The sequence below is a fragment of the Sus scrofa genome, chromosome 13, assembly GCF_000003025.6.
Source record: "Sus scrofa isolate TJ Tabasco breed Duroc chromosome 13, Sscrofa11.1, whole genome shotgun sequence".
NCBI classification, from domain to species: Eukaryota; Metazoa; Chordata; class Mammalia; order Artiodactyla; family Suidae; genus Sus; species Sus scrofa.
Genome location: NC_010455.5, coordinates 123285607 through 123310046, shown reverse-complemented (window position 1 = coordinate 123310046; position 24440 = coordinate 123285607). Strand labels below are relative to the sequence as shown.

General features: G+C 39.7%; 1 protein-coding gene across 7 annotated transcripts in view; it reads right to left on the bottom strand.

Annotated features, from left to right (window-relative positions):
* Nucleotides 1-24440, bottom strand: part of MAP3K13 (mitogen-activated protein kinase kinase kinase 13) — a 181475-nt gene that overhangs the window by 47505 nt on the left and 109530 nt on the right. For all 7 annotated transcript variants that reach the window (XM_021069980.1, XM_021069982.1, XM_021069984.1 and 4 more), the window contains one exon: nt 5850-6409. In XM_021069980.1, the coding sequence (XP_020925639.1) occupies nt 5850-6324 (475 nt within the window). In that variant the 5' untranslated portion in view covers nt 6325-6409. The remainder of the gene's footprint in view (nt 1-5849; nt 6410-24440) is intronic.

Below are 24440 nucleotides of genomic sequence, written 5' to 3'. Positions count from 1 at the left end.
TTATGGAAAAGGGGTATAGATGGAGAGGTTGGTCTTGGTTTAGGAGAAAGTATTTTACATCAACAGACAAATGGATAAATAAGACGTAGTACTATATACACAATGGAATACTACTTAGCCATAAAAAAGAATGAAATTTTGCCATTAGTAGCAACATGGATGGACTTGGAAGATATCAAGGTAAGTGAAATAAGTCAGACAGAGAAAGACAAACACTGTATGATATCACATATGGGGAATCTAAAAACCGTAAAAAATTAGTGAATATAACAAAAAAAGAGACTCACAGATATAGAGAAAAAACTGGTGGTTACCAGTGGTGAGAGGGGAAATATAGGTGGGGGGTACAAACTATTGGGTGTAAGATAGGCTATAAGGATGTATTGTACAACATGGGGAATATAGCCAAAATTTTGTAACAACTGTAAATGGAGTGTAATCTTTAAAACTTTTACAATTAAAAAAAAAACCTTAAAATAAAATAAAATATCAAAAAAGAAAAAGCACTTCAGAAAAAATTGGAGTTGTTGCTGTGGTTCAGTGGGTTAAGAATCTGACTGCAGCGGCTCAGGTTTAAGCTCCAACCTGGCTCAGTGAGTTAAAGGATCCAGCGTTGCCACAGTTGTTGGCTCACATTCAATCCCTGGCCCAGGAACTTCCATATGCCACAGGTACGGTGATTAAAAAAAAAAAAAAAAGGAAATAGTGAATGCATGGAAATAGTGTCTAATGATGACTATGTCAACTGGTAGCTGTAGAAAAGCTATGAATAGTCTTGACTAAAAGAGATGAGTGTATATATACACATATACATATATACACACACATATATATATATATTTTTAGGGCTACACCCATGGCATATGGAAGTTCCCAGGGTAGGGGTCAAATAAGAGCTGTAGCTGCTGGCCTACACCATAGCCACAGCAACATGGGATCCAAGCCACACATGTGACCCACACCACAGCTCACAGCACCAGAGCCTTAACCCACTGAGCAAGGTCAGGGATCAAACCCTCATCCTCACGGATCCTAGTCGAGTTCATTATTACTGATCCACAATGGGAACTCCCGAGATGAGTATATTTTTAAGAGATCCAATGTTTAGGTATAAAATAAATGAAACAGAATCTCATTTCTGGTCCATATTTTTATTTTTTCTCCTTTTTACAGCCACATCTGTGGCATATGCAAGTTTCTGGGCTAGGGGTTGAATTGGAGCTGCATCTGTGACCTATCCTGCAGCTTGTGGCAATGTTGGATCTTTAACCCAGTGAGTGAGCCAGGGATTAAACCCACATCCTCATGGAGACAGGGTCAGGTTCTTAACCCACTGAGCCATAATGGGAACTCCTTTATTTTTTCCTTTCCAAAATGTATTGATGAGAGAATTCATAACAGCTGATCATTTACATAAGGCTGCAAAGATATTTATCAAAAGTCTTAAAAGCAACAAATCCTTTGAACCTGGCATTTCTCCTCTAGGAAGTTATCCTACGTGTAAGCAAGATATATGCAAAAATTAAGTAATGGACCCAGTTCACTGCAGTGTGGCTTAAAATCACTGAAAATAGTAAACAAATTGTCAAGCAATAGGAGATCGCAATATAACTTATCAATGAATTCAGTAAAGTTGCAGGATACAAAATGAATACCTGGAAATCTCTTGCATTTCTTTTCTTTTTTTTTTTTTAATGATTTTTATTTTTTCTGTTCTGGCTGGTTTACAGTGTGCTATCAATTTTCTACTGTAACTTGCATTTCTATGGTCTAACAACAAACTAACAGAAAGGTAAATTAAGAAAACAATCCCATTTACTATCACATCAAAAAGAATAAAATACCTAGAAATAAATCTAAGGAGGTAAAAGACCTATACTCTGAAAACTATAAGACACTGATACAAAAAACTGAAGACAACACAAACAGATGTAAAGATATACCATGCTCATGGATTAGAACAAATATTTTAAAAATAACCATACTATCAAAGGCAATCTACAGATTCAAAGCAACCCCTATCAAGATACCCATGGTATTTTTCATATAACTAGAACAAATAACTCTAAAATTTGTATGAAAATACAAAATATTCCAAATAACCAAAACTACCTTGAGAAAGAAGAACAAAGATGGAGGTATCATGCTCCATGATTCCAAACTAAAGCTATAGTAATCAAAACAGTATGATACTGGACTATAGAGCAACAGAATAGAAGAGAGAGCCCAGGGATGAACCCACACTTATATGAGCAATTAATCCATGACAAAGGAGGCAAGAATAGACAATGGGAAAAAAACTCTTCAATAAATGGTGCTGGGATGATTGGACAGCTACATACAAAAGAATCAAACTGGATACTTTCTCACACCATACACAAAAAAAATCAAAATCAATTAAAGACTTAAATGTAAGATCTGAAGCCATAAAATTTCTAGAACAGGGAGTTCCCGTCGTGGCACAGGGGTTAACGAATCCGACTAGGAACCATGAGGTCGAGGGTTCGATCCCTGCCCTTGCTCAGTGGGTTAACAATCCGGCATTGCCGTGAGCTGTGGTGTAGGTCGCAGACGCGGCTCGGATCCCGCATTGCTGTAGCTCTGGCGTAGGCTGGCGGCTACAGCTCCGATTAAACCCCCTAGCCTGGGAACCTCCCATATGCCGCAGGAGCAGCCCAATAAATGGCAAAAAAGACCAAAAAAAAAAAAAAAAAATTAAAATTTCTAGAACAAAACACAGGCAGTACTACATTCTCTGATATCAGTCTTAGCAATATTTTTTTGGATATGTATCTTCAGGCAAGGACAACAAAAGCAAAAATAAACAAATGGGACTATATCATATTAAACGGCTTTGCATAATGAAGGAAACTATCAATGAAATGAAAAGGCGAACTACTGCATAGGAGATATTTGTAAATGCTATTTTTGATTAGGAGTTAATAACCAAAATGTACAAAGAATTCATACAACTCAAACAACATCAAAAAAAACCCAATTTAAAAATTGGCAAAGGATCTGAATAGACATTTTTCCAACGAGGACATACAAATGGCCAACAGGCACATGAAAAGATGACCCACAGTACTAATTATCAGGGAAATGCAAATCATAACTACAATGAGATATCACCTCACACCTGCTAGAATGGCTATTTGCAAAAAACCCACAAATAACAAGTATTGGCCAGGCTGTAGAGAAAGGGAACTCTTGTGTATTGCTGGTGGGAATGCAAATTGGTGCAGCCACTATGGAAAACATTATGGAGAATCCTCAAAAAATTAAAAACAGAACTACCATATGACTCAGCAACTCCACTCCTGGGTATTTATCTGAAGAAAAAAAAAAACACTCTTTAGAGACCTAAATGTAAGACCAGATATTATGAAATTCCTAGAGGAAACCACATGAAGAATACTGTGATATAAATTACAGCAATATTTTTTTGGATCCATCTCCTAAAGTAAAGAGAATAAAAGCAAAAATAAACAAGTAGAACCTAATTAAACTTAAACGCTTTTGCAAAGCAAAGGAAACCATTGACAAGATGAGAAGACAACCTACTGAAAGAGAGAAAATATTTGCAAACTATATGACTGAGAAGGGATTAATATCCAACATATATAAAAAGAGCTCACACAACTCAACATCAAAAAAAAAAAAAAGATTAAAAATGAGCAAAAGGGAGTTCTTGTCGTGGCACAGTGGAAATGAATCCGACTAGGAACCATGAGGGTGTGGGTTTGATCCCCGGCCTTGCTCAGTGGGTTAAGGATCCGGCATTGCTGTGAGCTGTGGTGTAGGTCTTAGGCCCCTAGCCTGGGAACCTCCATATGGTATGGGTGTGGCCCTAAAAAGACCAAAGACAAAAAAAAAAAATTGGCAAAAGAACTAAATAGACTCTTTTCCAAAATGAAAATGCAAATGACCAACGGGCATATGAGAAGATGCTCAACATCACTAGTCATCAAGGAAATGCAAATTAACACAACATTGTAAATCAACTATACTTCAGTAAAATTTTTTTTTTTTTGAAGACTCACAGACATAGAGAACAGACTTGTGGTTGCCAAGGGGGATTTGGAGGTGAGGGAAGGATGGATGGTGAGTTCGGGATTAACAGATGAAAACTATTATACATAGGATGGATAAACTACAAGATGTTGTTGTATACAGCACAGGAAACTATATTCAATATCCTGTGATAAACCATAATGGAAATGAATATGAAAAAGAATGTATAGATAACTGAATCTCTGCTGTACAGCAGAAATTAACAAAACATTGTAAATCAACTATATTTCAACAAAATTTTTAAAATGATGCTGAAAAAGTATATTTCATGATATGAGAAATGTTCACAATATGAAGTGAAAAAGTGTTATAAAACAGTGTGACTATTTTTTTAAGGACATATTCATACATATAAGGCTAACATAATATATACCAAAAACATTAATGGTGGTTATTTTCAAGAGACTGGGGATCACAGATTATTTTAACCTTTAGGGGAGAACTTACTTGTATGTTTCAAATTTTCTATATATATTACTTTTGTTCTCAGGAAAAATTTGTTTCAAGAATATAAATGAAGTTATAAAGAACACTAGTGCCATGTGTTCTCTTTACTTCTAAAGCCTAAGGCTTAAATTGGAATATATGAATATACATGTTACACAATGATGGGAGTTAAAATTTTACTTTTTAAAAAGCTGTGGGGCGTAGAAATAATAATGCTTAAGATTGGTTAGCTATTTTGTTATTTCCTCAAAATGTGGTCTTTCAGTGCCTGACTGGAAGATTAAAAAATTCCTTTTCATTACCTAAGGCAGGCCTGCAATCTTCAGGGGCAGTAACATGTGGCTTCTGTCTGGTTTAAAATTAGTCCAGTGACCATCACACTTTTTTACTGTAAAAACTGTCAATACAAAAATGTTGACTATGTGCTCACTATGTGATTTATTTATAAATCATATACCTGTACAACTTAATTAAAATGCCAAATGTATATGAAAGCATGCATGAAGCTAGAAATTTAAAATGATGAGATAAAAGGAACAGGGGCTCTAACATTTTCTTCCTCATAATGTCATGGACTGTTTTATATGTACCCTACTCTGGACACCACTGGACTGGACAACCACAAAAGATGGGCTCTGACCAAAAAAGACCTGCCAAATGTCAACCTGATCCACTGAGATGGTCTATAGGAAACTGATATAGGGTATTCAACTGGGCACTAGTTTTTGTTTTGTTTTTGCTTTTTTTTAAGGGCTGCTCCTGCGCCATATGGAGTTTCCCAGGCTAGGGGTCTAATTGGAGCTGTAGCTGCCAGCCTACACCAGAGCCACAGCAACGTGAGATCTGAGCCACATCTTTCACCTACACCACAGCCCACGGCAACACCGGATCCTTAACCCACTGAGCAAGGCCAGGGATCGAACCCTCGACCTCAGGGTTCCTAGTCGGATTCATTAACCACTGAGCCACGATGGGAACTCCTGTTTTTGCTTTTTAGGGCCGCACCTGCAGCACATGGAAGTTCCCAGGCTAGCGGCTGAATTGGAGCTGCAGCTGCCAGCCTATACTACAGCCACAACAACACTAGATCTGAGTTGGGTCTGTGACCTATGCCGCAGCTTGCGGTAATGCCGGATCCTTAACCCACTGCGCAGGGTCAGGGATAGAACCCACATCCTCATGGATACTGGTCAGGTTTGTGAGCACTGAGCCATAACAGGAACCCCTGGGACTAGTTTTTTTAATTGATCTAAAAGTCAAAGTTATCTGATTAACGGTGGTGGTGTGTTTACACAGGTAACATCTTCCGAGTCCATATTCTAGCTTACCTTGCTGCTGCAATTTGTAATCAGTGGAATATGCCTTTCCAATGATATTCCATACAGGCCTTAAGCATCCAAACAGTCCTTCAAGAAACCCACCACTGCCACTGCCCGACCTGCTGAACTGAATCTTGATGTCTTCAGTTCCACTTGTGCCCTCTCCGTCCATGGTGTTGCTGTTCCTGTGAGACACAGCCATCTCCGATTCATCTTGTTCCCTTAACTGAAGAACACTGTTCTCAAACTGGTCCCTGGAATCCTCACTTATGCTTGTCAACACTGTTGTGGTGATGGGGCTGTTCATGCCCTCAGGTAGCTCTGTTTGTACCACCCCCTTCTCCTGCTGGTCCTTAAGGAGCTTGGGTGAAGGTTGGCTCCCCATAGGTGTGATGTCATCTTGTAGTCCATTGAAGGTTTTATTTTCACTCAAAGGTAAGTGTGGGGAAGAGGAGCCGCTCAGGTGCTCCTGAGGGTTGGCCATCGTGCCATGAGTGTGCCCAAAGTCCTGAGATGACACTCAGAGGATCCTTAGAACAGAGTACCGATGTGAGAGAAGGCTTCAGAACCTGGGAAAAACAGGAGGAGGATATGAGTTCATCCTTTCTTTAGTCATCCACACCACTACACTTCTGCTCATAATAATAAAAACTCTGAAACAAGGGGGACTAGTTGAACAGGGGTATTGATCCACATGAATACTGTGCTATACACGGGATACTGTGTAGCAGTTAAAATCATGTTGAAGAAGAATATTTACTAACATGAGAAAGTACTCAGGATACATTAATATAAAAAAAATAGGCGTTCCCGTTGTGGCTCAGCAGAAACAAATCTGACTAGCATCCATGAGGATGTAGGTTCAATCCCTGGCCTTGCTCAGTGGGTTAAGGATCTGGCATTGCCATGAGCTGTGGTGTAGGTTGCGATGTGGCTCAGATCCTGCATTGCTGTGGCTGTGGTGTAGGCCAGCAGCTGTAGTTCTGGTTCAACCCCTAGACTGGGAACCTCCATATGCTGTGGGTATGGCCCTAAAAAGACAATTATTAATTAATTAATTTTAAAAAGGTTAGAACAATATATACAGACAAGCCATTTAAAATTTTTATTATTTAAGGAGTTCTAGTTGTGGCACAGCAGAAACAAATCCGACTGGTATCCATGAGGACATAGGTTCAATCCCAGCCTTCGCTCAGTGGTTAAGGATCTGGTGTTGCCATGAGCTGACTGCAGGTAGTAGATGCAGCTCAGATCCCATGATGCTGTGGCTGGTGAAGGCTGGCAACTACAGCTCATATTTGACCCCTAGCCTGGGAACTTCCATGTACCATGGGTGTGTCCCTAAAAAGAAAAAAAAAATTATTTAAAAGGTTACACAAACATATATATAAATAAAAGGACTGGAAGGATGCATTAAATTTGGGAGGGATATATTGTTGTATTTTTTTAACATATTCTAAGCATTCTGCATTAATACGTTTCCAGACTGAATGTCTGTGTCCCCCAAAATTTGTATGTTGAAACTCAGTCCCAACTGTGATGTTATTTGGAGGAAGGGCCTTTGGGAGGTGATTAGGTCATGAGAGCGGAGCCCTCACAAATGCAATCTGTGCCCTTATATAAAAAGACCCCAGAGGGGTTCTCTTGTGGCACAGCAGGTTAAGGATCCAGTGCTATCACTGCAGCACCTTGGGTCACTGCTGTGGCATGGATTTGATTCCTGGCCCAGGAACTTCCACATGCTGTGAGTGCGGCCAAAAAAAAAAAAAAAAAAAAAAAGAGAGAGAGAGACCCCAGAGAGCTCCCTTGCCTTTTCTGCTTTTCTGCTCTGTGAGGTCACAGTGAGAAGATGGCTGTCTATGAACAGCCAGGAAGCAGGCTCTCACCACATATCCAATCTGTAAGTGCCATGACCTTGGATATCTCAGCCTCCAAAAAACTGTCAGAATTTTGTTTGTTTGAGCCATCTAGTTTCCAGAAACTGTCAAATGTTTGTTGTCTGAGCCATCTAGTCTATGGTATTTCTGTTATAGCAGCCTAAACAGGCTAAGACATGTGCATTACATTTATAACCAGAAAAAATTCTTTCTCTTCCCAAAGGTAGAAATATATTTTTATTAGAAACTATATTCTGTGTTATTATAAGTCACTGCCCATGTTTTCTGTTTGCTTTAGTGTCTTATCCACTGCACTCTTCTTTACTTTGTAAGGCATTCATTAAATCATGTAGATAGATGTCTTGTGTATGTAATACAACAAATTCCTGAGATGTAAATTTTGTTTTTATTGTACTGCACAAAATCTGGGGCAATGTGACTAAGCCCCAGCTCTTCAAACTTAATCTCTGCCTCTGATCTATCCCTTAGCACTAATTTCTCAGAGCTACCTAACCTCTGAAAATGAAAACATAGAATTGTTCGAGAGTCACCAGATTATGCAAAATCAATCTTAAATGTATTCAATGTATGTCTCATCAGAAATTTACTTTCTTTACAAATCCCTATATTATAGATCTTCCTTCTCTCACTCTGTATTAAGCATCAAGAATGTGCCAGAGGCCAGGAGATAAAGATGAAATCTCAGAAGGGCAAAAGACAGACCAACAAAGACTGACAGTAGTACAGTGCTTAACCAAATGCTCTGGGAGCACAGAAGAGAGGGGGAGAGTTTCAGGGATGGCTGCCCAAAGCTGATAACTACTGATCAGTTTGAAGGAAGTGTGGCAATCCATTGGACAGTCAGGAAAGGAGTGAGTGAAAGAAGAGGGAGAGGGTACTATGGGAGTGAACAAAGTATGAACAAAGGAATGGAGGGACGAAAGACTGGAACAGATGAGAAATCTTAGTGGCTGGTATAGGTTATGTGTATGTGTACAGAGAAAGAACTGGAGAGAGTCAGGGGGGCTGGACTGTAAGGATGCTAGGCTAAGAGGTTTGGATTTTATCCTGAAGGTGATGGGGAGCCAGAGTATCCTATATTGGGGGTTATAAATAAAAATAGACCATTCCTACTTTATTAGTTTTCATTTTCATTACTGAGATCCAAATTTTAAGCCCTTTTTTTCATGGACATACCCTATGAATAGCTTCTGTGAGTGAACCAATAAAAATACCTTATCCTTCGAACTCTCATTCATTCACCTAAATATTAACTGAGCTCCTTTTACATGCTACACAATGTGTTAGGCATTAATAAATGGCATATAGGTTCCTACTCTTTAGGAACTTACAATATAGAGGGAAAGACCAATAGATAATCACTTCCATATGGTTAGATGTGGTACAGAAATATGTGCAAGATTCTATGAGACCTCAGAAAAATAGACATCAAATATGTCTAGAGATGTCAAACTTTGACTTGGGGTGTGAACCAGGGACTGCTAAAAAGGCACTTGAGGGAGTAATGGGGAGCAGCAGGATATAACTCTTGTGGGTCAGCAAAGGTCAGAATATGGTGGACCTATACGGCAAACTAAAGCTTTTAGATTTTATCCTCAAGACAACATAGAGCTATTAAGGAATATTAAGCAAGGGAGTGATTCGGTCAGAGTTGTGATTTAAAAATCACATCCATAGCAGTGGAGGGTGGATGGAAGGGGAATGACTGAAGGTCAACATAGCAGTTAGAGGAGTTCATGTTGTGTCTCACAGTAATGAATCTGACTAGTATCCATGAGGATATGAGTTTGATCCCTGGCCTTACTCAATGGGTTAAAGATCCAGCATTGCTGTGAGCTATGGTGTGGATCAAAGATGGGGCTTGGATCCCATGTTGCTGTGGCTGTGCTATAGGCTGGCAGCTATAGCTCCTATTTGACCCCTTGCCTGGGAACATCCTTATGCCTTGGGTGTGACCCTAAAAAGGCCAACAAACAAACAAAAACGATAGCAGTTAGAAGGCAGAATTCTTTTTTTTTCTTTCTTTCTTTTTTTTTTTTTTTTTTTTTTTTTTGGTCTTTTTGCTATTTCTTTGGGCCGCTCCTGCGGCATATGGAGGTTCCCAGGCTAGGAGTCGAATCGGAGCTGTAGCTGCCAGCCTATGCCGGAGCCACAGCAATGCAGGATCCGAGCCGCGTCTGCAACCTACACCACAGCTCATGGCAACGCCGGATCGTTAACCCACTGAGCAAGGGCAGGGACCGAACCCGCAACCTCATGGTTCCTAGTCGGATTCGTTCACCACCGCGCCATGACGGGAACTCCCCAAAAGGCAGAATTCAAGTAAGAAATGATGAGGACCAGAACCAAGGCAGTAGCAATGGCAATGAAGATGAGGGAACAGATTTAAGAGGTAGAATTGGTAGGACCTAGTGATCAATTAGACAGAGTGGGTGAGGAAAAGGAGCGGAAAGAAAGATCTTCAGATAACTTACTTGGGATAATTGATAGATGGGGATATCATCAACTAACATAGAAAATATCAGAAGAGATGAAGGTTTGGAAAGAAGATAATTAGCTCATAAGCTCAGATGGTTCAAGGTCTACTGGGTGTGTCATGCACTAAACCAGGGTTTTATTTACATTTACCTAATTTTAAAAAGGCACTTTATAGAGAAGAATTTAAAGAGAGGTAAAGATGGGGGTTCCTTTAGCTCAGGGACAGAAATATCAAAATAATACAAAGATGAACGCAAGTTAAATTAAAAATATATTTATTGGAGTTCCTGTTGTGGCTTAGCAGGTTAAGAACCCGACTTGTACCCATGAGGATGCATGTTCGATCCCTGGCCTTGCTCAGTAGGTTAAGGATCCGGTGTTGCAGGATGAAGCATAGGTCACAGATGTGGCATGGATCTGGCATTACTGTGGCTGTGTGCTGTTGTCGAAGGCTTGCAGCTGCAGCTCCAATTCAACCCCTAGCCTGGGAACTACCATATGCCACAAATGTGGCCCTAAAAAGCAATAAATAAATAAATAAATAAATGTGTGTATATGTGTGTGTGTGTGTATATGCTGGGAGCAGTGCCATGCACTTGGCTAGGTTCTGTGGGTATAAAACATTACTAGCACCATTACCACTTTTTTTTTTTTAATTTTTAAAATTAAATTTTTTGAGAGTTCCCATTGTGGCCCAGTGGTAAATGACCTGACTAGTATCCTGAGGATGTGTGTTTTGTTCCCTGGCCTCACTCAGTAGGTCAAGGATACCATGTTGCTGTGGGCTGCAGTGTAGGTTGCAGCCAACACTCCTCGGATCTAGTGTCGATGTGGCTGTGGTGTAAGCTGGCAGCTGCAGCTCCAATTTGACCTCTAGCCTGGGAACCTCCATATGCCATGGGTGAGGCCCTAAAAAAAAAAAAAAAAGACAAAAAATATATATATTTTTTGGCCACATCCACAGTGTGCAGAAGTTGCCGGGCCAGGGATCAAACCAAGCCACAGCAGTGACAATGCCAGATCCTTAACCACTAGTCCTCCAGAGAACTCCCACCACTTTTAATGATAAGTAAGACAAGAGGCTTTACAATTTAGAGTTCTGATTTCATAATCTGCAATGTGTTTACTCTCCAGAATAAAAATACCAATAATCCAATTTGTAGTGTTTGCCAATTTCCCCAGAATAAATACTACCACCAAGGCAGATTTCAAGCTAATAACAATTTAAAAATCTGCTTGCAAAGTGACTAAACTTTTGACAATTGGCGCTTGCAAACTGCTGTATAAGCCAGTGCCAGCACCATAATCTTTGTAATAGCGTCATTTTAATTTTAGAGAACTAAGAAACTACTTCTTTTCGCTTTTTAGGGCTGAACTTGGGGCATATGAAAGTGTCCAGGCTAGGGGGTCAAATCAATATGCCTCACCAATGTGGGATCTGAGCTGCATCTGTGACCTACACCACAGCTCTCAGCAACACTGGATCCTTAACCCACTGATGGAGGCCAGAAATCAAACTCACATCCTAATGGATACTAGTTGGGTTTGTTTCTACTGAGCCACAACAGGAACTCCCTAGAGAACCAAGAAACTTCTAAGGCCATATGTTGAGTAAGTGGTAGAGCATGAATTAAAACCGACCTCAAAATTCAGATCCCAAATTCCCTGGCCTTTTTTATAACATGATGGCATCACTTATGATAACCCTTCACTTACTTAGAGTGCTTAACAGGTTAAAAAAGTGCTGTTTTCTGTGACCCTGATGTAAATATCTGATTGCCTGTGTAAGGAAGCCAGAGCATGAAGTCATTATCCCTGTCTTCCACAGAAGGACACTTAGGCTTTGAGAGAGGTATATGTTAAAGGTCACAGAGCGTGGACTAAATACCAGGTTATTTTTTCTAATCCCAACTCTCTCTGTGGTCTCTGGAAGACAGTTTTCTTCCTTTAAAAGCTAAGACATTACTTAGGGAGTTAATAATTACATCAAAGGGAGTTCCCGTTGTGGCTCAGTGGTTAACGAATCCGACTAGGACCATGAGGTTGCAGGTTCAATCCCTGGCCTTGCTAAGTGGGTTGAGAATCCGGCGTTGCAGTGAGCTGTGGTGTAGGCTGCAGATAAGGCTTGGATGCCATGTTGCTGTGGCTGTGATGTAGGCCAGCAGCTACAACTCCGATTAGACCCCTACCCTAGGAACCTCCATGTGTCACGGGTACAGCCATAAAAGGACAAAAGACAAAATAATAATAATCACATCAAGGGAATTAGCCCCTGCCCACTCCCCACCCCCATGACCTATGTGCCATATTCTGTTCCCCACAGCTGTGGGAGGAGAGGAACAATAATGGGGGCAGGAGTAGGTAGGCTGGGCTGAATGGACTTGAGATGAAAATCTGAAAGGAAGATGTGTTTGAAATTGACAGAGGAAATGACATCAGGGGAGAACGCATTAGCAGAGGCAGGGAAAAATGGCCAGGGTATGTGTGGGTGGGGAGGTCACCCAGAAATATTGAAATAGCCAGCAAATACTGGGGAGTAGTGTGCAACGGAGGTAACTCCTCATACGGGCTCTGAAAGCTCATAATGCAGATGCTTCTTCCCTTTAAACAAATCAGAGTGAAAACTTAAACTGGATGAGGTTAGGTTAAGAGGTACTTAAATTCTAGGGCATGGAGAAATTTAAGGGGTGGGAAGTTACCTGGGAATATAAGCTTGGGGAAAAAGAAAGAAAAGGAAGAAAGGAAGGAAGGGAGGAAAAAAGGAAGAGAGGGAAGGAGAAAAAGAAAATATGGAGCCCTTTGTTACAGGGACAGATGTTTGCTGAATTGACCCCCGTTCCCCTCCCTCATTCTCCCCACTTTGCTCCTTTTGTGCTTCTCTAAGCTTTGGGTTACTGAACCTCTAATTTTGCTTTCTTGCTGATCTCCTGCCACAACCTTGAGCTGTTCCTTGCCTTCTTCCTCTTTGACCTTGCTCTGCCTGATCTTTTTTAAGACAGCTGACTTTTTTCTATCTGACCTGGCCACGGCCTCAGCAGTTGCTTCTAGTCTGTCTTTGCTTGTTGGGACTCATGATTATCATTTACAGCACAGGGCATACACTTTGCTGTTGGTTCACATCAGACTTGAGGATAATGCAAATACCCAAATGTGTAAGTGAATTTCAGCCAAACACCTATTTGTGCAATTTGTCCTTTGAATCAAACTATAGGATTTTATACTATAAATTTCCACTTTGCCCATTTTTATCCTGAGATTCTCCCTGATGACACCATACTGGAATGAGCTCATATACAAAACGTTAGAAAAACCTGTGTTTGCTTTGTAATCTCCTCCCATTTCTAAGAGGTTATTGGTGCACATGAAGGGGACATGTTCCCATAGGCACTGGGGATGTGTCTAAAGAAAACAATTTCAGCATGGTTACCACATTCAGTTTGATATTTAAGAAATCAAGGCATAACAGGACCTTCAAAGAACAGAGTCCAACCCACGTGCTTTACATACTAGAATCAAATCCCAGAGAGAATGCTGACTTGCTCAATATAACAGATTAGTGGCAGAGCTGGAATGGGTCCTCTTTCCTCATCCTATGCTTGTCCCCTAGTCTGGTTGTTTTTTCCAACAAATAGAAACAAATAGCCATGATAGCATAATCACTGATGACAAAAATGATAATAACCCACAGTGTTACTCTAGATGCACCAATGCTTCATCCAAGGAAGCACAAGCACCCATTTAGAGGGGTGACTCTGCACCTGCAGGGCACCCAGCTACTGGTGATTCGGTTGTTCTGGGAGTGGGCAGAGGTGATGGAAACCTCAAGGTGTGTTTAAACATGTGTAGTCAGAGAGGCTTTCCTCTGCTCACCAAGAGTATCAAGTCCATTCGCAACCAACAAAGAAAGGCAGGGAAATGGAGAAGCACAGAACAAAGGGAAAGAAATCATCACCATGACTATATTCAAATATGAACAGAGCTGACTCCACATGTAAAAAGAGTGTAGGAGGATAAAAATATCTAAATTTTACCTGTGTTTGTATGTACACCCACACACTGCCACTGCACAGTGAAGGAGCTGGTGAGCGGAAGCTAAGGGAGTACAAGCAGCCTCACGGTCTCTGCCTCTGCCTTTGTCCCTTCAGCTCTTCTTTTCTGTTCAGATCTGGCTCATGTACTCTTTTTTTGTTTGTTTTTTCTTTTTTGTTTTTTTTCTTTTTAGGGTCGCACCTGCAGCCTATGAAGTTGCCCAGATTAGGGGTAAAATTGGAGCTGCAGCTGCCTGCCTATGCCACAGCCACAGCAATGTGGGATCTGAGCCACATCTGCAACCTACACCACAGCTCACAGCAATGCCAGATCCTAATCCACTGAGCAAGGCCAGCAATAGAACCCACATCATCATGGAGACTTAGGTTCGTTACCGCTAAGCCACAGTGGGAACTCTTGGCTCATGTACTTTCTTGGGAACTGATTATTTGGATATTTTTTCTTTTTTGGTTCTGCCTGCTGCATGCAGAAGTTCCTGGGGCCAGGGATCAAACCTGCGCCATAGCAGTGACAACATGCGATCAACAACTAGGCCATTGGAGAACTCACTGGATCTTTTTTTTTGGGGGGGGGGGTTGCTGAGCCCACAGCATGTGAAAGTTCCAGTGTCAGGGACTGAACCCTCACCACAGCAGGGGCCTGAGCCACTGTAGTGACAACTCCAGATCCTTAATCCTCTGAGCCACAAGAGAACTTCCTCCCTGGATCTTTTAATTCATGAGAAGTCAAAGCAAGAATTTATTAGAAGGGGATAGGCAGGAAATAGAGCAAGTATTTTAAACATTGAGAGTCAAGTGGGAAAATATAAGGGAAGGCAGAGGGCTAAAAGGGCAAGGTTGGAACGTTACCCTTATCAGGAGGAAGCTCTCTGGGCAGGGCTGCAGCTGAGGTGATGCTGCTACCACCCTGACAAGGGCTCCTGAATCTGCCAAGAGCACAAGGTAATACTTCTATCTCTGTCCTCAGGCACACTTCCCTTGCCTTGTGAATTTCTCAGCCTCAAAAGGAGGAAGTGGTTTGCATAAAATTAGCAGGCAAGGGTTGGAGACAACAGTACTGTGCATTTGCCAGGGCACTGCCAATTTCTGGAAATTACCTTGGCTTCATGCCAAGATGGATTTGGCACAGAGAAAAAGAGGAATGGAAGAGGCAATGTGGCCAAATGGCCCTTGAATTTTTGTGTTTTTCTTACATAATTCAACTTTCCCATGTTGATAATAGAAGATCATTTTCTAATAAATCAGATTTTGAGTTTTATATCATAAATATGAGTAAATCAAAGATTTCAGAAAATTTCGCTTCACAGATAAAGTTTGCAGGATGATTAAAATTGAACAACATTTTACAGGAAGCATTATTGCTGACATTTCTTGATTGATGCTGAGCTCTTCCCAAGCTGTCTTCTCTTTACTTGGCAATTCCTTGCCTTAAAATGAACACAATACTGTCATCCTAGCCTTCTGGTTATTTCTCTAAAATTCACACAGCAGTATTTAGAGCATAAGTGAGATTTCTGTTTTCAGAGCACATCCCCATTTTAAAATTGGGATTAAATTACTTGTTCATAGTAATAACACAAAATGATCTTCCCAGGATACAGGTCTATCACTGAGATCTTGATTTGAACTTAAAAAAAGTAGATAGCAGAGTTCTTGTCGTGGCTCGGCGGTTAATGAACCTGACTGGTATCCATGAGGATGGGGGTTCGATCCCTGGCCTCACTCAGTGGGTTAAGGATCTGGCGTTGCCGTGAGCTGCAGTGTAGGTTGCAGACAAGGCTTGGATCTGGCGTTGCTGTGATTGTGGTGTAGGCTGGCGGCTACAGCTCCGATTGGACTCCTAGCCTGGGAACCTCCATATGCCATGAGTGTGGCCCTAAAAAAAAAAAAAAGGAGAGCAAGACCAAAAAAAAAAAAAAAAGTAGATAGCCTTTTCTACTGCAACTGCAAAGTTATAAGTACATGATTATTTAAAATCAGATCAGAGGACAATCGCATCTTTACCTCAACTAGCTCTCTTAACTGAACTGTCTACTGAACCACCTATTTGAAAGGACAATAATAACTTCACATCAACCAAATCCACCTTATCTTGTCTTCTTTATAGCTTTTTATCCAAAAATCATGCATTCAAAAATACTGATTCAGTGTCTACTATACACCTATATTTTTGGTTAAGATTATGAATATTTAATAATATCGTATGCTGGAGCCAGCAAAAAATAAACATTACAAAAAGGCAACATCCATGTTGATAGATGACTTTATAAATATTAGTACCTATAATTATAACCATAATTGAAGTTAAAATAAGTTTATAATGCAAGTTTTTTTTTTTTTTTTTGTCTTTTTAGGGCCACACCCACAGCATATGGAGGTTCCCAGGCTAGGGGTCCAATCCGAACTGTAGCTGCCAGCCTGTATCACAGCCACAGCAACACCAGATCTGAGCCCCGTCTGTGACCCACACCACAGCTCACAGCAACGCTGGATCCGTAACCCACTAAGCGAGGCCAGGGATCAAACCTGTGTCCTCATAGATGCTAGTCGGGTTTGTTAACCTCTGAGCCATGACAGAACCTCCAATAATGCAGGTTTTAAAATGAATAAAGATGCTTCATTTTCAGAGTTGTAGACTATAATCTTATCAAAAAATAGAAAACTGTGAAGTTTCAAATATATGTTAAGTCAAAAGCTAAACAAATTTCTTGACCAAAGGAATGATTTTTCTATAACCTCCATAAATCTATGATAAATAATATATACCATTATAATTGTTAGTATTTCAGAATAGAATCAACATTTTCTGACTTGCCATATGAAAAAGAAAATTAATAACTAAATAAATCTACTTAAAATGTCCTAAAAATAAGACCCAGACATATATACCCTAATATATTTAATACTAATGAGTAGAAAATAATCATATAGGAGTTCCTATATGACTAGGAACCATGAGATTGTGGGTTTGATCCCTGGCCTCGCTCAGTGGGTTAAGGGTCCGGCATTGCCATGAGCTATAGTGTAGGTCACAGACGTGGCTCAGATCTGGAGTTGCTGTGGCTATGATGCAGGCCGGCAGCTGTAGCTCCAATGTGACCTCTAGTCTGGGAACCTCCATATGCTGCAGGTGCCGCCCTAAAAAGCAAAAAAAAAAAAAAAAAAATCATTCAAGCTGGTAAAGGTAGAATAATCTTGATAAGAGAACTGAAAGACACAAAGGCATATCCTGATTATTTCCAAGTTCTGAGGTCCAGATGAATTACACATTAATGCACTAAAAGTTTTGTATTTAGGATCACACAAACAGTCTTTTGTAAAGAATTATCTTCAGGAAATGTGAGCAAAATATTTATTTATGGAAAAGTAGAAGATAAATAACCTAACTTTTTTTAAAAAGGAGGATTATAGACTATATAGATAGAACTGTGAACTTGAGTTGGTTCTTGATAAAAACATCAAGTATATAGTAAGCACTCAATAAAATATAGTCCCTTTTTTTCCTTTTTCTTTCTTGTTACGTTGTACTTTCCCCGTCTCTTTTGGGGAAATCCAAGACTCTAAGATAAATGATTCATGAGAATAACTGAAATGACCATTGAAATTTTTTTATGACTGCACCCATGGCACACTGAAACTATTTAAATGATTTTCTAAAATTTGGGCTATAACACACACTTTCATGTTGTTTCCCAACCAAGCAATTTAGTACCTTCTATGCACTTCAGAGAGCAATACTTTAAGGGGCTAAGAGGGGACCCACTGGAGGAACAGACCTGATTTCAAATACTAATCATTAACTTGACTTCTCTCTCTCTCACCCTCAATTTTGTTACCTATACTTGGTGAAACAGAATCCACCTCTAGAATAGGTTAGATGATTATATGAGATAATGCATATATAACACACTTTCCAGTACACAATAAATCAAGACTTGTTAGCTATCCAAATCTTTAACTAGAAAAACTAGAACAAAAAGATATATGTCAATGTGTTCCATATATATGTGGGTTTAGGGGGCATGAAAGGAAGGAAAAAGGGAAGACAAGAATGTTTTTTGTGTTTTTTTTCCGGTCACACTCATGGCATGTGGAAGTTTCCAGATTAGGGATCCCACCCGCACCACAGCAGTGACCTGAGCCACTGCAATGACAACATTGGATCCTTAATCAGCTGCACCACAGGGGACTTTCAAGAAGCTTTTCTTAAGAAAAGTGAAAGAGGAGTTCCCGTAGTGGCGCAGTGGTTAACAAATCCGACTAGGAACCATGAGGTTGCGGGTTCGGTCCCTGCCCTTGCTCAGTGGGTTAACGATCCGGCGTTGCCTGAGCTGTGGTGTAGGTTGCAGACGCGGCTCGGATCCCGCGTTGCTGTGGCTCTGGCGTAGGCCAGTGGCTACAGCTCCGATTCAACCCCTAGCCTGGGAACCTCCATATGCCGCGGGAGCGGCCCAAGAAATAGCAACAACAACAACAACAAAAAGACAAAAAAGACAAAAAAAAAAAAAAAAAAAAAGAAAAGTGAAAGAATGAGAAAAGGGGGATAAGAGAGGAACAGATAAATATACAAGGAAACTGAGTCACATTGAGCTTGTAACATTCATTTGAAATTATAAATGAAAGCACAGAGAATCAATAAACGAGTGATGCCAGGTCAAAAGGGCAAAAGTAAGATGCAAAAGAAGAGGGAAAAATCCCAAATGTATGCAACTTCTTTTTCATATTTAATCCCCTTTGTCTTTGATTTAATCACAGCAGTTACTTTTACATTACAGGTTTTAACTGGAAAAAAAAAAAGGAAGGTTCTGTGTAGCTATAACATTTGGGAGAATATTAATACTATGTGCTTCTACTATTTGGGATAAAAAAGTATGTAATTCTCATGGTTTTAACATCGCTATATTAAATTAGGAGATTTTATTGATTGTAGAAAATATCTCGAGGAGCTCCCATTTGGCTCAGTGGGTTAAAAACACAACATAGTTTCTGTGAGGATGCAGGTTTGATCCCTGGCCTCACTCAGTGGGTTAAGGATCTGATGTTGCTGCAAGCTGTGGTGTAGGCTGGCAGCTGTAGCTCCAATTCATTCCCTAGCCCAGGAACTTCCATATGCTGCAGGTGTGGCTGTAAAAAGAAAAAAAAAAAAGTCTCTAGGGTAAGATTGCTTATGTTTATTTTATTTTATTTTTTAATTTTATTCATTGTTTTTAAACATGTGGCCATTCCCACAGCATGTGGAAGTTCCCAGGCCAGGGACTGAATCAGAGCTGTTGCAGAGACAATGGTTAAGTAGTTATGTTGTGAGCCACAGGGGAAGCCCAATTGCTTATGTTTTTAAAAAAGAGCGATTACAACATAATAGAACCACTGCAGAACTGTGTTCCCAAAGGAGATTATGGAACTTTCTTCCCTAAAGATGCCCATGTTTCTACATCACGTTATGTACACACGATGACGTTCTGCTTCTCAAGGGCTGCCTAATTCTACTCTAGTCTCACCCATCTTCCTGGCAACATACTGTCTTCAGGCAGCTTGGCTTCATTGTCTCCATGAAGACACCATCCCACAGGCAGTCTAAAATGTTTGTTGTGGCTTTAGGCCTAGAGAACTTGGCACAACTGCAACTTCTCACAAACTTAGAAAAATCATAAAAAATAGTCCATGATTAGGAGATAGTTCGGGGGGTGGGGGGATGTGCTGGGGTTGTGGGATGGAAATCCTATGAAATTGGATTGTGATGATCAATGTACAACTATAAATGTAATAAATTCATTGAGTAATAAAAAAATGAAATTGATAACACTAAGAGAAAAAAAAGTCTGTAATTGGTCAATTTAACACTGTAGTAAAACACATGCTCTGGATTTAAACTGTCTGGTTTGAATATTGATTCTGTCCCTGTGGAAGTTCCTTATCTGTGTGTGTCTCAGTTTCTGCAGAGTATTTACCTCAAAATAAGAGTATTTACCTCATAGGGTTGTAATGAGGGCTTCGTGAGATAATACTTAAAGGGTGCTTAACCTATAACCTGGCACAGAGTAAGCACTTAATAAAGTTTTTCTGTTTATATTTTAAATTAATAAACATTTTAAAATAAGAGAATATTCTTTATTAATAATAATATTCATATGGTTAAAGGAGTGAGATAAAATGAGTACATGTATTTTACAACAAATTTATCCTTGGCCACTCTAGGGATATAACCATGGAAAAAGGCAACCTAAAAGTTGTTCCAAAGCATGGTTATTTCTATTTTATAATGAAAAGACCATTTATTTCCAAGGGGTTAAGTAAAGAGGCTTTGTGCAGAAATAAGCAATGGTCTACACTGCAGGATTGGACACCACTATTCATAGGCCCCAGGCCCTAAGACCACTCTCAGAATCTCTATGATTTGTTTAGTTTACAAAAGAAAAAAATATTTTTTGTATGTAACTTAAAGAATTATAGATGTTGAGAAATGAATAATCCTCTAACTAGGAGAGAGTACAAATTTGCTCAAGTAATTTGACATCGAGAATAAAAACATATATTCAATAATTCCAATAAATATCAGAACATTAACATATAACTACATTTGTTTACTATGTTATATGTATCTTCCTCGGACTGGTATGTTTCTAAAGAAAAAAATAAGCAGAATCAAATTAGAGATTCATTCATATTCCAAATATACTAGGGAGCTGAACTGAAGAAAGCTTCATAGACTATAATAATCATTTTTTCTGAATTAAGATTTTCTTTTTTTTTTTTTTTTTTTTTTTTTTTTTGTCTTTTTGTCGTCGTTGTTGCTGTTTCTTGGGCCGCTCCTGCGGCATATGGAGGTTCCCAGGCTAGGGGTTGAATCGGAGCTGTAGCCACCGGCCTACGCCAGAGCCACAGCAACGCGGGATCCGAGCCGCGTCTGCAACCTACACCACAGCTCACGGCAACGCCGGATCCTTAACCCACTGAGCAAGGGCAGGGACCGAACCCGCAACCTCATGGTTCCTAGTCGGATTCATTAACCACTGCGCCACGACGGGAACTCCTGAATTAAGATTTTCTGAAGTCTGTGTGAACACTGCCTATACAATGAGCAAGCAGCAGAAGCAGGCACTAACATTCAAGTAGGTTCAGGACCCTGTATTAGTCCAGGCTCTGGCAAGAAATAGATGGCACACTCAAATAGGGCAAATGAGAAGTTAATGAGACTACTTACAAAAGTGGGGGCAGGAAAAGCAACAGGGATAGTGCCATTCCTCAAAGCTAGTAACAGAAGGCTATTAACTAGGCAGGAAAAATGATTGTCAGAACCTGGAGAGCATAACTACAGAAGAAAGTCACCCAACAAGAGCTGTGGCTTTTGGTAGAGGGATAAAACCAAAGTTCAATGAACTGATAGGGTGGGAGCCAGGGGAATTAATATTGAACCCAACCTCACTCTCCTCTTGCTCTCTGAGATGCTGCAGGTGCTTCCCATTGGTTGAACCCAATAGAAAGCAAGAAGGCAAGGAAGTCCATTGATGGAACCTCCACGGGCACAGAACAGAGGGCTTTGAGAAGGACTGAAAATGAATCTGACCCTAAGCATCATGCCAATAGAGATCCTCCTGCTAAAGGCCAAGACATAATGGCCAAAGATGGAAATGCAACAAGCGGAGCTGAGTCCCTGCCAGTAATAGGTCTCCCCCTGACTTCTAGAGCTTTTGGTTTGGTGAAAAAACTTGAAAAAACTTGTCAGTTATGGGCCGTATAGCAGATGGGTATCTGTTGGACAATCTGTTCCTTTTGCCTGGGCTGAAGTATGGGGAATATTTTTCCCTCTACATATACAAAGTACTATTTATTATATTCAGGTCATCTATGAGTCTTAATCCCATGTAATATGTTCCAAAAAAGCATCTCATCAATGAAGAGTAAATGTATCCACATCATGATTAAATACTTATAATGGAGGAAGCTTGCTACATATGGGTTCTGAAAAATGGGCTCCCTCATGTGATTTATGTGAGTATTAAGTGAGATAAAGGACATAAAGTACTTTTCAAGTTATGAAGTAGTATCCTGTTGTTAACTGTTGCTATTAAAATATATACCAGCCTAGGGAAATGATGATAGCATACTGCTTAGTAAGAACTGGTTGGTCCTGTTGTCAGGAACTATGTTCATGATTCTAAGCAGATAAGAGAGGAGGGGAAATCTTTTTAAATGAAATTATATTATGGAAGTTCTTTTTTCCCATTAAATTTATGGTTAGTGTTTGGAGTGTTTAGTTGCACAGTAAAATATAACTGAAGTAGAGATATAATAAAACACATCATAAACTTGTTTTATACTATGTAACATGAAAATGAAACAATTCATTGTCAGCTTACTAAGAGTTGCACTACTAGAGTATTGGTAACAGATTTCCAGAGCTGCACATCCTACAGAATGTTCCTGGGCAAATCCTGCATGTATCTTGCAGGCAAGAAGTTGTCAAAGGTCCTTCAGCCATCTCTGCATTGCTTTTTCAGGTCTTACTTAGGAATGATAGAATCAAAGATTGTTAGAATTAGAGGGAGCAGCAAGGAAGTGATGACATTTTTCAAGAGAAAGAGCTCATCCTAATAGTCTGTAAATTTGATAGGGATAGAACCCAAGTATTATTTATCTCTGTACTTTGTCCCTCTTTCTTCTCATCCTTATCTAGCCTCAGAACATAGTACAGGACATATGATGATGCAGTTTACTTTCTGAATGAGAGAACTTCACACACACACGCACGCAGAGCAGTTCAATAAGTAATATTTTAACAGCAATAGCTAATATTTACCGAGATTATTGCCAAACACTGCTCAAAACAATTTTTTCCTATATTAAGTTCTCTAATCCTCACATCAACCCTTTGAGAAAGGTACTATTATTACTCCTATAGTTGATAAAGCAATTGGAGCAGAGTGTTTGAATAATTCACCATCAGCTACTAAAGTGGTAAAGACCCAGTTGAAGCCAGTTTGACTCCAGTTCCAGGGCCTAAGCTTGAGCCCAAGTCCAAGCCCATGCTGCTAGTTACAACACTTGACTGTTTATAATGGGCTTCCATTTAATTAAGAAAGATCTAAGTCAGAAATACATAGATGAGACTCACATCTTACCTTGGGCTTAAGTTCTATATTTAGGCTAAAAGGTAAAAATTTCTAGAAACAAATAAAAACAAATGATGTATTCTAAAATATGCCCATTTTCTACAGGGTTTACTCCATTCTGTTTTAACATTAAACCTCTATACTTGCACCGTGCTATATGGTAGCTTCTAGTCATATTTAAGTTAAGCTATTTAACTTAATATTACTTAAAATTAAATTAAATTAAAAATTTAGTTCCTCAGGTACACTAGCGCATTTCAAATGCTCAGTAGCCACATGTGACTAATGGCAACCACACTGGATAGCACAAAATAGAACATTTCCATCATTACAGAATGTGTAGTTGGACCGAAGTCCTCCATATGATTGTCATATTAATAGATTTGTTTGTTGCAAGAATTAATAAAGATTACATCTTCCTGCTGTACAGGGAATTGGCTAAATGCATAGAATTTCATTACCTCCTTTAAAATAACAGATCTCCTACCAAATTTAAGCAACGCCTGTGAATGCAATGATTTTACTACAACTCATTCTAATGATGGTCCATCAGGATCAAATTAAAGCAGAAATTTTTTAAAAAGGATATTCCAAGGGACCACAGCCAAATGTCTAAAACTATCAGAAGAGCCAAAGGAATCATTGTCAAATATCCAAGTAGTATCTGTGGTCATTTGCAGAGAATTTTAAAACTGAAATTGGACTGCTATTATTCTCATAATTATCATTTCTGAAAGTCTCCAATCACAGGACTAGTGTAGGTGAAAGGCAGAAAACTAGGGAAGGACTAATAGAGGGAAGGCTGAACAGGACGCAAATCACAACAGCTCTTGTCATTTCTCAGAGAAGACTGTACTGATAACCAGGATGAAGACTCCAAGGGGAGCAAGGAACTTTAGACTCTGGATCCAATGTCCTATTTTAATAGAGGAGTAATTGAAACTATATTAGGAAAGATCCTATTGCTTTAGATTTTTACATTTCTGCTTTTTTTTTTTTTTTTTTTTTTTCTTTTTAGGACCACACCCAAGGCATATGGAAGTTCCCATGCCACGGGTCAAAGTG